This window comes from Podarcis gaigeae (assembly GCF_964106915.1).
Source record: "Podarcis gaigeae genome assembly, chromosome: 7".
Lineage (NCBI taxonomy): Eukaryota > Metazoa > Chordata > Lepidosauria > Squamata > Lacertidae > Podarcis > Podarcis gaigeae.
The window spans coordinates 61,435,930-61,451,660 of record NC_139683.1 but is presented as its reverse complement, the minus strand read 5'-3'; the positions used below and the strand labels follow the sequence as shown (position 1 = coordinate 61,451,660).

Below are 15,731 nucleotides of genomic sequence, written 5' to 3'. Positions count from 1 at the left end.
TAGCACTATTTAGTCCCAGGGAGGTTATCCTTGAGGGAATGCAGCCCTCAGATGGAAACAGATTCCCCACTCCAGCGTGATAAGCACAATCCTTTGCATTCATCCTTTGAAATAAGTTTAACATCCTTTGAAATAAGTTTAACAGAGCTTGCTCCAGGTAAGTTTGTATAGCACTGCAGCCAAGCTTTGTTGGAAATTTACTGAATATGAGCATCATACAAATAAGATTGCATGCAGTGTAGAATTTTTCTCCAGCAATGTAGCTACTGCAGGATACAACATAATATGCAAATGTTGCATTCTTTATATAACTTTGTTTAAAAGTATTCTGGTGTACATGTGGAAGCCCACTGCTATTTTAAAGATGACCTCTGAATTTTGTTCAGTGTCAAGAAAACCCTGCTTATCCCTTTTATGAGATAACATAACACAAATTACACAAAAGTCATTAATAACTAGAGAATCTGAAAATCAAACTCTTTAAAAACATTTTATGGAGCTTTTGATAAGAATGCATTTTGTACTTTAAGCTGTTCTGTAAAAAATGGACAGAGAACACTGTTTTCCAAAGCCCCCCCCCCGGTGTATAGTAGCTGTTTTACTTGATTCCTTGCTCACTGATGTTTTGTTTGCTTAAACAGATCCACAGCTCAACATAGACGTTCACAGAATGAACAGAGAATTTATGGTGAGAAGTGAAGAACTCTTTGACACACTTATGAGCTGTCATTGGCAACCTCTAGATACGGTCACCTCTGAGATCCCTACTGCTTTCTAAAAGTGTCTTATGTTAACACCATAGCATGACTATTATGACCAAGGTGCTAAACTGACATTTCTTCAACATTACTTTGGATCCTAAGTTTTTAAGCACGGTGTTGGATTTTGTTTTGCTATGCTTTGATGGCCTTTGTCATTTTGTTCATCACTCGGTATCTTGAAATCATGTAAATATTCTGGAAATGTAAAGAGTTAGTCTAAAGATAGACTTGCTTATGTAAATAATAAAACTTTGTTTCTGCAAACATGTCAGTTGGAACCTGTCATTACCTTACTAAGTATGTGATCTAGTTTCCAAAATGTAGGGTTGGGGCTTCTGTGGTTGTGGTCCCTTTACCTGGCTGGTCAAGACTGGTGACAGTGCTGAACTAGATAGACCTCAGGTCTTTGATTTATTTTGTTGCTGTTGTGTAGTTTGCATAATCTTTCCTAATGATGTAAGGAAATGCATTATTTGTTGAGTAAGAACAAAGGGCAGTGTAGTCCCATACTGTCTCCAGGGTGGCTGGCCAGATTCTAGGGCAAAATTTACAAATAGGTCCTGATGGAGATAACTGTTGCCCTTTAGTCCACATACTAACCAGAGTTGGGCTGCCTTTTCAACATGAAAATCCCATTGGCTAGCTGATACAGTTTTAAACGAACCTTCGTGATTTCACCATTCATTCAAGAGTAAGCAGTTGTGTATTTGTGGAAGTGAATCTGCCAGTAAAGATCAAAAGCAAAGGGATGAAAAAAATATTCACATTACAGGTCCTTACCTTAGGAGTAAGACTACTTTATTCTTATTGTGAGAATGTGAGATTTGAGTGGAGCAGATTTCCTTGTTCCTCTGCAAAAATACAAAGTGACACTGTTCCTGAGGCCATACTGATCAACTTGTTTTGGAGATAGTGCTCATTATACGAAGCACATTTCTCCCCCCCCCCCAAAAAAAAAAAAACGTGTGCAAATGCCACATATCGAAGCAGGCCGGATTTTTTTTTTTTTTAAGTGTTTCAGAGGGATAATGAACATTTTATAATAAGGATGAGGAAGATGTAGCCCTGGCCAGAATAACTGGTGAGTCCAACAGCTGGAGGAACATAGGTTCCCCATTCAAGATCTAAGTTATTATTGGCTTCATACAACTCTTACAACACCTCTGACTTTTGCAATGTGAGGGAGATGATTGAATTTAATTAACTGGTAGGCATTTATGCTAATAGGTGTCCATAGTGTTACTTGCCCATGTGTAATGTTAAATGTGTAGTTGACTTAGAAAAATCTGCATTGCTGCATATCCTTAGTTAAAGTGTATAATGAAAGTACTTTCTGCTCCATGTCATGGTTGTAACTCTGCTTACAGTGGAAATTGACAAGCCATAAACATGCAGAGGATTGGGCTACATACACGTTTCAGTGCAATCCTATGCATCTCATGTTCCCTTATGATTTACTTCCAGCAACTATCAATAACCAATCCTAACTCGTTAGTTTTGCCACAAGTTTCCCTTAATAGTGAACACAGAGTTCTCTTAATCCTTTTCCAGTGGGACAGCTCTTCTGTGGAGCACAGCTCTGCAGCAACATGGATTTAAAGGACTGAATCTATTCAAAATCATTACTTGAGAACATTTCAGGTACTAAATGGTAAACCAGCCTCCTTGTTACAAGTTGAAGCTAATTTGTCAAAGCTGACCTCTTTAACAAGATACTAGTTTATTGGATCCAGTTGTCCTATGGAGAGAGAGACTTTCCAAATTACCACTGTTAAGTATTTCAGATAGTGGCTGGGTTAAATCAGCCCATAATTTGATAGCTGCAATAGATTCTCCTCTGAATTTTTGCTAACGCAAGGAGAAAAGAGCTTTAGATTGGGTGAGGCAATGTATTTTGGTTTAGATTTCCATGAACATGTAATATCCGGCCCTGTAAGGGTTAAAAAAGGCGCCTTGGAAATCATGTTCATTCCAGAATAGCGAGTTTCCGGCCTTCGCTGCGGCTTATATCGCGAGATTCTGTGGCGCATCAATGCGTCAGATCGGCAACCACCCCGCGAGAGGGCGGAGTGTGTCCATATGCTCTCTGCGCAGCCTCGGATTTCCAAAACTACATTTCCCGTGGGCGCTCATGGGCCGTCGGCGGGCGACTGGAATGAGGCAGGATGGCGGGTCGCGCGGTTTGGTGACGCCAAGCTGTCCGGGCGGGTGTCCTCTGGTTGGTCGGGAGGAAAGGAAGGAGGGGGAGAATCTCGGGCGGGCTAGACGGTGACGGTGTTGGTGGAGGGGGGGGGAGAGAAAGGGTAGGAAAGGGAGGGGAAAGTGGAGCGGCTAGGGACGGTCTTCGGCGCGCGCGCGCGCGCTAGCCAGGGAGAGAGAGAGGGAGGCAGGCATCCTGTGAGGGCGCGAGGCAGGCCGCGCGGCGCGGGGCATCGCCATAGAGACAGTGACAGCACAGAACGGGATTGGGGCCAGGGGTGGGGGCCAAGAGGAGCGTGAGGGAGGGAAAGAAGCGTGAGGGGGGAGAGAAAACGCGCGCGCAGGCGCGCGCACAGGGGGTGGCCGGGCTAGGCCGGGCCTCTCTGTTTGCGCCGTGCGTGCGTGCGTGCGGGTTGCGGGTGGGTGGGAGGGAGGCCGGCAAGGCTCGGGAGAGGTCCCAATATGGATTCGGGGGAAAGCGGCGGAGCTCCGGGAGGAGGAGGAGGAGGTGGTGGAAGCGGCAGCGGCGGCGGCTACGAAAGCGGCGGCGGGAAGATCCGGACGCGGCGATACCACCTGGCAGCGGCCTCCTCGAAGCCTTACCCGAGAAACAAGCAGGTGAGGGAGGCCGAGCGGGGGAGCATGTGGTGAGCGAGACCGGCGGCTGGACGCATAGTATGGAGGAAGCGGCGCCGCCAGCCCCGGAATTGGCCGGCGAGGCTCCGGCTCTGCCCTCCCGGGCCCCCTGGGAGCCGCCGTTGTCGGTCTGAGAAATGGCCAGGCCATATTCTGGGTGGGTGAACTACCTGGTACCTCGAGGAGGAAGAGAAAGCATTTTCTGCCCCCCCCCTTCTTCTGAGGGGGAGAGAAGGGGAAGCGTGTGGGGTCTATGTGGGGGGGGGGGGAGCGTTGATTTCCGAGGGCGATCCCCGCGATATGAATGACTCAAGTGCAGGTGGGGGGGATGTTTAGAGGGGTGGGATTCCCCTTCTCCGGTTTTGAGGCGCGCGCTTGGGTTCCATGAGATTTCTCCCCTTCCTGGATTTCTGTTACGGCGGGAAGAAAAGGAAGGAAGGGGAGGGCAGGCAAAGGGGAAAACGTGCCTCCTGCGAATCAAGGCGCCGATTCGCTGTTGTGCGATGTCTCAAGCAAGTGTTTTTAGCGGGATCCCTTGCTTTAAAGGTAACGCCGAAAAGGGGTAGGGTTTTAACCATTGCACAAATCGCACATCCCCTTTCCAGGCTTTAGGCTGCAGCCTTAGCCCCCACTTAACCTGGAAGTAAACCCCATTGAATACAGTAGCAGTTATTTCTGGGTAGAAATGGTGAGGATTGGAATATTGGGGTTATATTTAATGAGTCTGCACAGTGTCCACTGAGATTTCCAAACCTGTCTTTTGACTTAGTTGGTAGTACTTTTTTTAAAGCAAATCTGGTTATGTTAGTGCTTTTATGAAAATGCATGCAAAATATGAATTGATTATTCAGGTGCCATTTGAATGCTAGCACAGGGATCAAATCAGCCTTTAATATATTTTAGAAAGAACTTGAGTGTTAGTAATTTATGAGTGACACATGAATTTGTTTTGTTTAACAATTTATAAATGACAGCTTTTAAAAATTGCTGCTCATCCAGACATGTAAGATTTTGAATATTGGGTATTCAGTCAAGTTTATTCAGAGCAGACCTACTGAAATTTAGAAACTTAATTTAGCCATGTCCATTAATGTCAGTGGGCCAGCTCCAAGTTGAATTAAAATGGGATAAAACTCACTGTGTTCTAAATTTTTATTTTAATAAATTTAAAATATGTGAAAATGGTTGTAGCATGGATTTTTTTCCATGATGGGACAAAGGTGAGATACTAATAAAACAAATAGGTGAAGCAGAATACGCTGATTTCAATGTTATTTTTAGGTCACAACCAAAGACAATATAGCTGTTGTGAGAAATGCCTGAAGTTGTAGGTAAAATGTGAAAGAATATAAAATTTGATCAAAAGCAATTCATGCTGTGTTCAGAAACACTGCTTTTGAAGCTAACTAGAAATATAAATAAAATTACACTGTGAAAAGCAGCTTCCTTTATTGTATTTGAAAAGCATCAAACATTTGCAATGGGGGGTTATTATTGGTCAGATTAGCATAGCTGTTGGGTTACAGCTACTAGTGTGAGCAGAAAGTAGGACAAACACCTATACCTTTTAATTATTGTGTAGAAGAAGTGATTTCAGATAATTGAAGCTAGTTATGTAGGGGTGAGAAACCATGACTACCAAAATTCCATCTTCTAACTAATTATTAAAGATCACTGTTGTCATTTGCATGATCTCACCCTGGTATCTGTACTTTTGACATATTTAGTCGCTAGAATGTAATTGTTTATATATTTATAGCAAGGAGTTGTATTGACTAAGTTCCACTCTGGAGTATGCCTATTTGAAATTAACCTATGCTAACCATGCCCATTAATTTCAGTGAGTCTGCTCTGGGTATTACTGAAGTTGGATACAGTCCATACAATTTACCACCATTACACTGTTTGGATTAAATGGGTGAGCAGTTATGGGCATGATCTTTGTCATCTTCTCTTTGCCTGTACATAAAGCCCAACAGTATTGCTATTTCTCCATACATCTTTTGTAATTGTTTCAGTTGTTCTATTTTATAATAAGGTTCAGCTTTGGAAATGGAAGTTTTAAAAACCCCCACTTATATAGGGAATAGATTTCTTGATTTCCTGCCTCTGTGGTGGTGAAGACCAATTCAGCAGTTCATTAGTCTTCAACACAGTTCTGTTCTGCCCTAATATTTATGCAACTGTCATCTAAAGCCAATTAGTTAGTTTTGGCCTTTGTTAATGGAATGTATAAATCTTGGAAGCCTAAATCCTCATAAACCTTGTTTTAAGATTAAATTTAGTATCTTTAATCCTGTTGGGAATTTTACAAATTATGTTTGTGAGAGGATTTTAATAGTGCTGTGTTTCTGAACACACAAAAAAGCAATACACAAAGATTTGTGTGTGTGTAAACCCTATTAATTTTCTGGATTTCCACTTTGTAAACCCAATGAAATGTAAGTGAATTGACAACCTTGCTTGCTTTTTCTGGACTTTTCTCTTGCAAATCTTTACAATATACAAGCAGATTCTACCGGTTTTAATGAAACATTTTGCTTTGGTTTAAGCACATTCTTGCATGTTTGCCAGCAAAGCGGTCCAATAAAAATTATCCTAATGTAAGCTGCTTCTTTTTATGGAACCACCACCAAAGCATCATTTCAGGGTAACTTATAGAGGCTATATATTATTCAAGTTGAGAAACCGCTTGGAGTAAGTTCTTTCTGATCAGTAGTAGATTGAGATATCTTTGTACCTTGAGCATAATCTCATTCAATACTTTGATTTTGAGATTCTTTTGGAGCAGATATTAGCCTGACCAATTCAAAGCATGTAATAATAACAATAATTTATTATTTATACCCTGCCCATCTGACTGGGTTTCCCTAGCCACTCTGGGCGACTCCCAGCAGAATATTAAAAACATGATAAAACATTAAACATTAAAAAGTTCCCTAAACAGGGCTTAGGATGTGGGTTGGATCCAGATTAACAGCAATCCAACACCCAAAACACATTCTGCTGAGCTGTTAGGAGGGTTGGATTGCGTGAAGGTGTTTTTTCTGCTCAGCTCTATTCTTCTGTCAGGTCTGACCTTCCTCTTTTGCCTGCTGAATGTGCAGATTAGGAAGGAGAGCAATAGGTGTTCGATATAAGCACACTGAATTTGGATCCCATTGAAATATATGGGACAAGTTAATCTTGACTAACTTGTCCCTTATATTTCAGTGAGATTCAGGTTCAACAAATTTATTCTGGTTCTAATCATGTATTTATAACATTGTTGCTGTTTGTAGCTGATTATATATTACAATTCTATCAGCTGGATATTAGGGCTGAGCGATGTCTGGTTCTTAATATCATGATATATTGCCAGATAAACATTGCAATATACAGATATATCACAATGTCTGAAATAAGAATGGAACTATGTAGAGGCGATGGGGTAATGTCCTGGCAACTGCTACTACTTAGTGGTCTAAATCGGATACATTTTTTACTTATCTTTATCGTTACAACTGTTATTTTAAAGTACAGAGCAACAGGGGCTGCAGGATTCATGAGAAAAGCGATGACTGGCCACACTCATGATCTCTTCCAACTCTACAATTCTATGATTCTTTATCCACATCACAATTTTTTTTTTACATAGCACATCACAATTCACAATATATCACCATGTTGTATACAGTTGTATCTTGGTTGTCTCGGACGTTTTGGCTCCCAAACGCCGCAAACCAGAAGTGATTGTTCCAGTTTGCAAACATTCTTTTGGAACCCGAACATCTGACAGGGCTTCCGCAGCTTCTGATTGCAGCCAATCAGAAGGCGTGATTTGGTTTCTGAACATTTTGGAAGTCAGAAGGACTTCTGGAACGGATTCCATTCGACTTCCAAGGTTCGGTAATATTATGAAACTGTTACCATAATGTGGACTTCAGACTGATTTTGGACGATGTATTGATACATCTCCCAGCCCTATTAGGTATGGGTATTTGACAGAAATCTGCTAATTGGACACTATTTGCTAATTGTACCTATTTGATGGGGGACACCTAGAACAATGTAAGAGGTGGCATGGCAGACTGCAGTGAGAAGTAGGGGTGTTGTCACAAAACATCCTTCCTGTGGGAGCATGCGCTGAATTGTGTATTCCCATTCAGAGACGGAAGAAGCCCTTCTGTTCAACTAAATACATTTTAAGTGATGTCAGAGGTGTAGAGGTAACTTTTTCTACTTAGACTTCTCAAAACTGTTCTATTAACAAAACCATCTCTTTATTGTTGGAATTGTATAGAATTTCACTAATGCAAAAACATGTAGAGCCACAAGACAAATGGGAAATCTACATCTGCCTACTGTCCATTTTCCATCCACAGTATTCAAGGCTCTCAGTACTATTATGCACTATTTTATATTGCCTTACATAAGAAAGGAAATCCCTTATAATTTGTATATGGTCTGTTCTGTATGTGCCTATACAGTTGTACCTTGGTTCTTGAACGATTTGCAAGACAAATGTTTTGGGTCCTAAACACCGCAAACTTGGAAGTGATTGTTCCGGTTTGCAAATGTTCTTTGGAACCCGAACATCCGTTGCTGGATTCAGAGACACATGGTGGAGCTTGCACCAGTTTTTCCAGCCTGTTGCATTCGGCCATACTGCACAATCCATCTGTTCTTTCCTGGAGGCCTTGCTGCTAAGATTAGTGTGAACAAATTGAGATTAAATTGAGAAAGTATATAAAAAATAGTTTCTAACTTTCCCCCCCCCTTTGGTCTCTTAAGAGAGAAGGGTACAGAGAGACCTGTTATGGTACAGAAGGAGCTATGGAAATTGAAGAAGAAGGAAGTGCAGGCAGTCATACCTGAGGGATGTGGAAAAGGGGATAGCAGAGAGATGGCAGTGTGGAGACCTATGGAGTGTAGGAAAAATGATTAGCAGAGGCATGGGCATATAGAAGGACATATGGAATGGGAAAGCAAAAGAAGATGCAAGATAGAGGTTCAAAGAAGATATTGCTATGTGGTGAAGGTACAAAAAGGGGTAGCATGAAGGTGTAAAGAGGTCTGTAAAGAGTAGAGAATGAATAGTAAGCAACAAAAATGGAGCTGTAGAGATACCTTTGCGTAGGGAAAGAGAAAAAGAATGGGTATCTGAGATGTGTACAGAGAAGAAGCAGCCATCCATTGGTCTACAGTAGAGGAAGAGAAGGTAACTAGAGTCACCATTAGCTCTGCTGAAGGAATGAGGCCTGCTTTCCATCTCCCCACTGAAGCCGCCTGCAAGAATGGCTGTTACCAGGTAGCAGCTGAGGGAGAGGAAGATTTAAAGTTGCTTGTGTATTTGTTTTTTAAGATGTTTCTTGATACCATGCATACAAACATATGTCTGAAGTGTATGGCTAAGCAGAGTGGAGAAGCCTAGGAAGTACTGAGTGTTGCTCATATAATAACTTCCGATATGGCAAAAGTGTGCCTAAAGTTGTTCTAAGAAGGCCACACAAAAAACTGCAAAAAAAATTATTCTGGTTGTGTTTAAGCTTTGGTTTAAGGGTGTATGCTTGAATGGATTTAGGTTTAATCCTAATCATTTTTGTGAGCAAATCCCCTTGAATTATTGGAATTTGAGCAAACATGTTTAGGCCAAATTGTCAGAGTAGCATTCTTTTGGAAACATTTTGTTTGCTCTTTCTGCTATGCTCTCGATTTCTGAAAGTTGTGTCAGTGCTTTATGTTAAACTCTGAATCATTTCAAAGACGTTGCATTGATTCTGAAAAACTTGGAATATGCCACAGTGAATGCGCATTTTAAAGGTAGCATGTCATAAGGGCTACATTGCCACAGCATAATTTGTTCAGTCCCCTGTGGACTCTGCTTCATTTGATTTCAAAAGAAGTTTGAATGGTGATAGTCATGTGTTAGATACCCCAGTCAGCAGTAGGGGACATTTTGAATGGCTACTGCTTATAGAAAGGGTGGGGAACCTCTCCCTATGTCAAAGGCTTCACCCACTCATGGGAAATATATCTGTGATGCACACCGGGCATTGACATAGCCAGAACTGGTGGTGAGCAGGGCTGATACCAAAAAGGGCCAGGGCCAGAATTAACAGTAGATCACCTGTTTTCTTTCTACCACCCCTCTCTCTGGCACTGTCTCTCTCTCACACACCTCTTTCCCCATCCCCATTACTTCCCCGCTGAAAAGCCCTTTGTCCTGCAATGAAACATAAGATAGAGAAAAGTCCCAGTCATGTAAATAGTACCTTTTTTGTTAGCTTGATTGCTGGAAGGAGGGACAGCTGTAGGCCAGATCCCAAGGTGCCAAAAGTCATACGAACATTCTTGAAGAACTGTAATAGTTCCTATGTTTTGCAACTCTCTTCCATTGCATATCAGACAGGTGCCGTTTCTGTTGCCTTTTTGGCATCTGCTAAAGATGTCCCTCTTTCAACAAACCCTAAAATCTGTATCCAGGTTGGTACCTGTTTTGGATTGGAACTGGTCTTTTGTATTTGCTGTCATTTTAAACTCTTTCATATTTCTAATATGTTTTTTTTAAAAAAACCTATGTGCAGTTGTTTTAAGTTTTTATTTATGTGCTGTTTTATATATATTGTTGTAAATTGCTTCAGGATGCCTCAAAGGAAGTGACTCATAAATGAAATAATAGAAATAGGACTATTGTTTATTTACTAGAAAATAAATACTAGTCTGTTTAACAACACTTAGGAGCATTCTTAAATATAATCATTTTACTAATGCACAAATAATTGAGAGTTTGAAAATAATAGTTTTGATTCAAAATAAAAGTATTTGTGTTTAAAATGCTTTTTATGTTATGCTTTCATGGTGGGAGAATCCTCCTGCAGGTCACTTTGGTGTCAAAATATTATGTGGTGAGATGACAATATGCGTTAGTACCGCTGATGCTGTCAGTGATATAGATAAAACTTACCCCCAAGAAGGATTCAGACTTTGAATCCCAGGGTTGTAGTCATTCATTGGTAGTTCAGTTTGGAGTAGATCCATTGAAATTAATGGTCCTGACCAACTTAATTCTATTAATTTCAGTGTGTCTACTCTGAGTCTGGTGGAGTTTGATACAACACCTAAACATGGCAGTTACCATGAAAATGTAATCTTACTGATATTATCAAAAATGTGTACTAAATTATAATGTGTGCCACACTCAAGCATTATTTATTTATCTATGGTTTGCTTCGCATGATACATCCCAAACTAAATAACAATAAAAATATCAACAATAAAAACAAGCAGCAACAACTTCAGATCCAATTTGGATGTGGAACGTTTTAATAATGTTCTGTTATACTTAGTAATAAGCTCTTTTCTGAAACAGATAACCTTGCATTCTGTATATTTGAGAATTTATCTTTTGGAAGTATCTGCGGTGTGTTAAGTTTCCTTGAAGAAAAACAAGAATGGAAGTTTTTGTCTGGATCTTGCAAATATTTCTGCACCAAAATAGCATGCTCTCGTATCAGTTTTTCTACAATGGTTGGCCTGTAAATTGTAGATGTATGAGGAGTCTACTAATAACTCTTAGTGACCATAACAAATTACACATCCCAGGATCCTTTGGGAGAAACCATGATTTTTAAAGTGTTTTAAATGTATGATATGGATCTGATCATTGATGAAAGAATAGTTGGCCCCCATTGTGCAATGTTACCCTAAAAATGAGCACCCTCCTCCTGTTTTGGGCAGTGATTATTACTGGTAGCTATCTTTAACCCTAGTTTCTGTTAACTGAGTCCCCCTTATTCTGTACTCATCGTAGATAGTATATAGGCATTTCTGCTATCATTTTAAAAAAAATAAAACTCAAAATTGATAACCCCTGAGTTAGATACTGATGCATGGGGAGTGATCCTGCTTAGCACTGGACTCTCCTATGCACCCAAGCCCAGCACAAAGCAATACCACCACTCTCCCTTCACATTGCCTGATGTGAAGGGAGAGTGATCCTGCTTTAGCGTTAAATCCTCACTTTGTGCAGTGCTTCATAGGCTCCCAGTTGGTTGTCTGGTTCTTTGGAAGCTGCACAAAGCAGAGATTGAACAAGTCCTAACCTTCCAGTCAAGTCCCAACCACAATGCCCTCAAGGGCCAAACGAGGAAGCCTGGTAGGGCAAGATTGGCACGTGAGCCAGGCATTCCCCACCTCTGCTATATGCAACAAAGGGAGGTTGTTCTCACAAAGTACCATCTCAATAGGATAACAATTATTAGAAGAGCTAATAGTTACATGTCAGTTATTGATCCAATGAACTACATTTTTTTAAAGTCTGTCCCCTAAGAATGTGTCTAAAGATATAGTGGATCTGAACTAAAACATTCTCAATTTGACCATCTGATGATGATGGTTTTTAAAGCCATGCTTGCCTTGAAGAGGAGTCACTATTCTTTACTACTCAGTAATGAGATGCCTTGAGGCTTAGAACACTACTGCTTGCTTTCCTCTCTGTGATCATGACCTTGAATACATTTTAGTTGTCCCTTTCTGAAGTTTAAATGAATTTATTACTCATGAACACATTAACAGCAGGTTGTTCTGAAATGAATATTGTAATCCATGACTAGCCTGGAAGTGTAGTAAAAGCTGCCTTATATAGGAGGTAAAAACAGAGATGGTAATTTTAAAAGTATCTGTAATAGGTTAGCCCTGATAAAAAGCATAGCTTTATCTGTCTTAATTTGTAAGCTTTTAAAATTCGTAACACTCTGACTATATGCAGTTTAGATGGTCAAAAATCATTATTGTTGCACATAATTTTATAATTTATCTGTAATTTGTGTCAATCTCAAATTTGTCTTTAAACATAGGTGTTATAATTTGCTGTTTTCCACACTTTGCTAACCAATTGGCAACCAAACTTGGCACTCTTAACATAAAGGGTCAAGTAACTGAAAAAGCTGTATTCCATTTAGGCCTAATGCATTTAAATATGGAAAATAGAAATCAGGATTTACCATAAAACTAGCTCAGTCAGAAGGCCACAAACTGCAGTACTTGATTGAGGTTCAGACTCATAACAGTAAAAAAAAAAAAGTATTATAAAGAATACACTGTTCTCCAGTGATACTGATCAGGCTTAATGCCTCCGACAAAGCCAAGTGGTAGAAATGTGGAGAACCTGAACAACTGTGACCTACATTGGAATTGCAAAGTTGCCAATAAACTATGGGCAGAAGTCAGACAGTGAATCAACTTTACTCAGACTTATTTGTGAGTTACCTTTTGGTCTTTTAATGATTGGGCAAATGATAAATTACAAATGTTAATAGATTCCTGTTCAGCCTGAAGGCTCCCAGAAGGGCTTACACAATTTAAAAACAAACAAACCCCAATACACCACAACTGCTAAAAGTTAGTAGAACAGAAACATCATAAAAATGAGTTACACTGACACACATGTCTTAATTCTGTCAGTTGGATTGTGGACATGTGCTCTACAGGGAGCTGTTTTTAAAAACTCTTCAGAAACTTCTGCTTTTCCAGAATGCAGCAACTAAAAGTTTGACCAGAGCCAGTTTTTGGAGGAATTCATGTGATAGCCCCCTTGCCTTTTGCAACAATTCACTGACTTCAGGCCCATTTCAAAGTGTTGACTAGCTTTTTAAGTCCTGTACAGTTAATACTTAAAGAACTGTATCCTCTCATATGAGCCTGCCCACTCATTGTTTGAAGTTACAAGTGTTAGCATCCACACTTTACTATTACATCTGTGATATTTTATATGTAATGATTCAGATATGCCATAACACATATGTTCTGATAATTTGAAGTTCTTACTCCTAGATGGTGCCAACGTCTGTTATGGAGCCTATCCATTTGTGGGGTGTCAGTTTGTGTGGAACAATATACTTCGGCTTTCAAGTCTGTTGTGTTATATAATTATTCCTTCACTGAAGGTAGAACAGAAATTGTTTGCAATTACCTTGTTTCCTTTGGCTCAGTGGTTTTTAATCCTTGGATTATTGCTGAATGTATGCTACTCTTAATATCCCGACTATTTACATTGAATTAGATTGGATTGCGGGGGGGGGGGTATGCCTTTTAAGTAAAATTTCTGTGCTTCAAAAGTGTATGTTAAAGGTAATTGTGTTCATTTCAGGAAACAAACTAAAAGTCAAATGTGTGGATTATTTTCTCAAAGGGAAAGAGATGACTCCTTCATAGGTTGAACAATCTTGCAGTTCTGAATAATTTTGGGGAGCGAAATCTTGCTTTTGTTTTCCCTGTATGTCTTGACATCACTTAGGAGCTGGGTTCTCTTGTTCACTTCAAAAGGATTCATTAGCAAGGCTCTACAACAGGGGTCAGCAACCTTATTCAGCCGTGGGCCAGTCCACCGTCCCTCAGACCATGTGGTGGGCTGGACTATTTTTGGGGGGGGGGGATGAATGAATTCCTGTGCCCCACAAAGAACCCAGAAATGCATTTCAAATAAAAGGACACATTCTACTCATGTAAAAACACGCTGATTCTCAGACCGTCCACGGGCCGGATTGAGAAGATGATTGTGCCGTATCCGGCCCACGGGCCTTAAGTTGCCTACCCCTGCTCTACAAATTGAGCCTGGCCTTGGGACCAACCGAAAACATGTAGTTTCCAGGGCCTTGCTCCTCCCCTAAAGTGTAGAAATATAATTTCTGACCTCATGGCATGCCTTTGAGACTGAACTTTTATTTTGGCACTGTGTTACTGATGCACTCAAAGCACCTTGGCGGCAGGGCACCAAAATGAACAAATCGAAAAGTGGCTGTCCCTTTCATTGCACTGTGTTTTGAACACTCTGGGAAAGATGCCTGTTGCCTGTTCCACCACCAAGCTTGGGTGGAAGATGGGGATTGGTCATGTGCATCATAGAGTAGCAGAACTGAGGTGACGGCTGCACATTGGGGATGTTTCTGTGCTAGATGACTACACTGAGGAATCATGGGTTAAAGCGTAAATTGTAGAATGCAAGCACCTGTTTGGAACATGAATATAATTGGAACAGAAGTTATAACAGATTTGCTATTTCAGGCAGCTTCATAGCATTGTAAACAACTACCAACAGCCTGTTGGTAGGTTCTAGTAATAACTTTGTCAACTGGGCCTTTGTTATTCTAGATATAATTTAAAAACATTATTTCTTTCTTTAAAACAGGGAATTGTAAATATCGTTAAGGAATCTGTGAAGAGTATTGTTCCAGCTTGGCTTCAGAGATATTTCAGGCAAAGCGAAGATGAATCCCCAAGTGAACAAAGGAGCTTAGAGGAGAATGTAAACTATCACCCTGCCTTTGAAGATGATGATGCTGACAATACCCTTGAGATTGATGGACGAATTACTCCCGAGCCAACAAGAATTACTTTAGATGGTAGGCTAAATATCTTCTCCAACCTCACAGCTAGTGTCTAACAATTTGTTCTAGAGATCTATTTACAAATATCAAAACATTTTAATGGTTTTCTTAACTGCAAACTGAGGCATGCTATTTTATATACGTCAAATATTCTGTTAAAAGAGAGTAATTACAGACCCCTTGATATTCTGGTGCAAGGGTAGGGAACCTCAACCTACTGGCCAACCTTAGCTTGCCAGGGGTTCAAATTTTCTTCCAAAAGGCCATTTTTAAAACCACACCCATCTCCTAATCTGATGGGCAGATGACGTCAGCAGATGAGCAGGAGTCAGGTTTTAGTTTTGCAAGTCCCTGTTCCCTGTGAGAAACAACGCATGCGTGGTTGATCTTTGCAGAAAGCAGGATATAATTCCGTCCCCATCAGCTGATGAGCAGGTATTTCAGTCCTGCCAGGTTAAATCCAACTCTGTAATTACTCATCCTCCACAGGCCATCTTTGACAGGTGGTTGAGACCTGATGTCAATATAAGATCAGAAATAATGGCATTCCCAAGGGTATAAGGAAAGTTTTCTTGTTCGCAATCGCGGCCGCGAGGGTGCTTATTGCGACATATTGGAAAAAGGACAAACTCCCTACAAGAGCTGAATGGTTACTCAAATTGACAGAATATGCGGAATTACCATCTCTTTCGGAAAGAATCAGAGACAAGCCCAGACAGGAGTTCATTGTAGAATGGGATAGTTTCAATAATTATTTGAAAAGCAGCTG

General features: G+C 40.6%; 2 protein-coding genes across 15 annotated transcripts in view; both read left to right on the top strand.

Annotated features, from left to right (window-relative positions):
- LOC310848373 (tRNA selenocysteine 1-associated protein 1) overlaps positions 1–1,025 on the top strand; it is a gene marked incomplete at its 5' end in the record, with an annotated part of 107,661 nt that extends 106,636 nt beyond the window's left edge. For all 8 annotated transcript variants that reach the window (XM_083747403.1, XM_083747407.1, XM_083747410.1 and 5 more), the window contains one exon: positions 642–1,025. In XM_083747403.1, coding sequence (XP_083603529.1) covers positions 642–778 — 137 coding nt within the window. In that variant the 3' untranslated portion in view covers positions 779–1,025. The remainder of the gene's footprint in view (positions 1–641) is intronic.
- A 1,444-nt stretch (positions 1,026–2,469) lies between these two features.
- The window catches only part of NUP153 (nucleoporin 153), a 41,332-nt gene continuing 28,070 nt past the window's right edge, over positions 2,470–15,731 (top strand). For all 7 annotated transcript variants that reach the window (XR_014566285.1, XM_083747142.1, XM_083747141.1 and 4 more), the window contains exons 1-2: positions 2,470–3,578; positions 14,764–14,977. Coding sequence is in view for 6 of the 7 variants with exons in the window: in XM_083747142.1 (XP_083603268.1) it covers positions 3,423–3,578; positions 14,764–14,977 (370 nt within the window). In the remaining variant the exon portion in view is untranslated. The remainder of the gene's footprint in view (positions 3,579–14,763; positions 14,978–15,731) is intronic.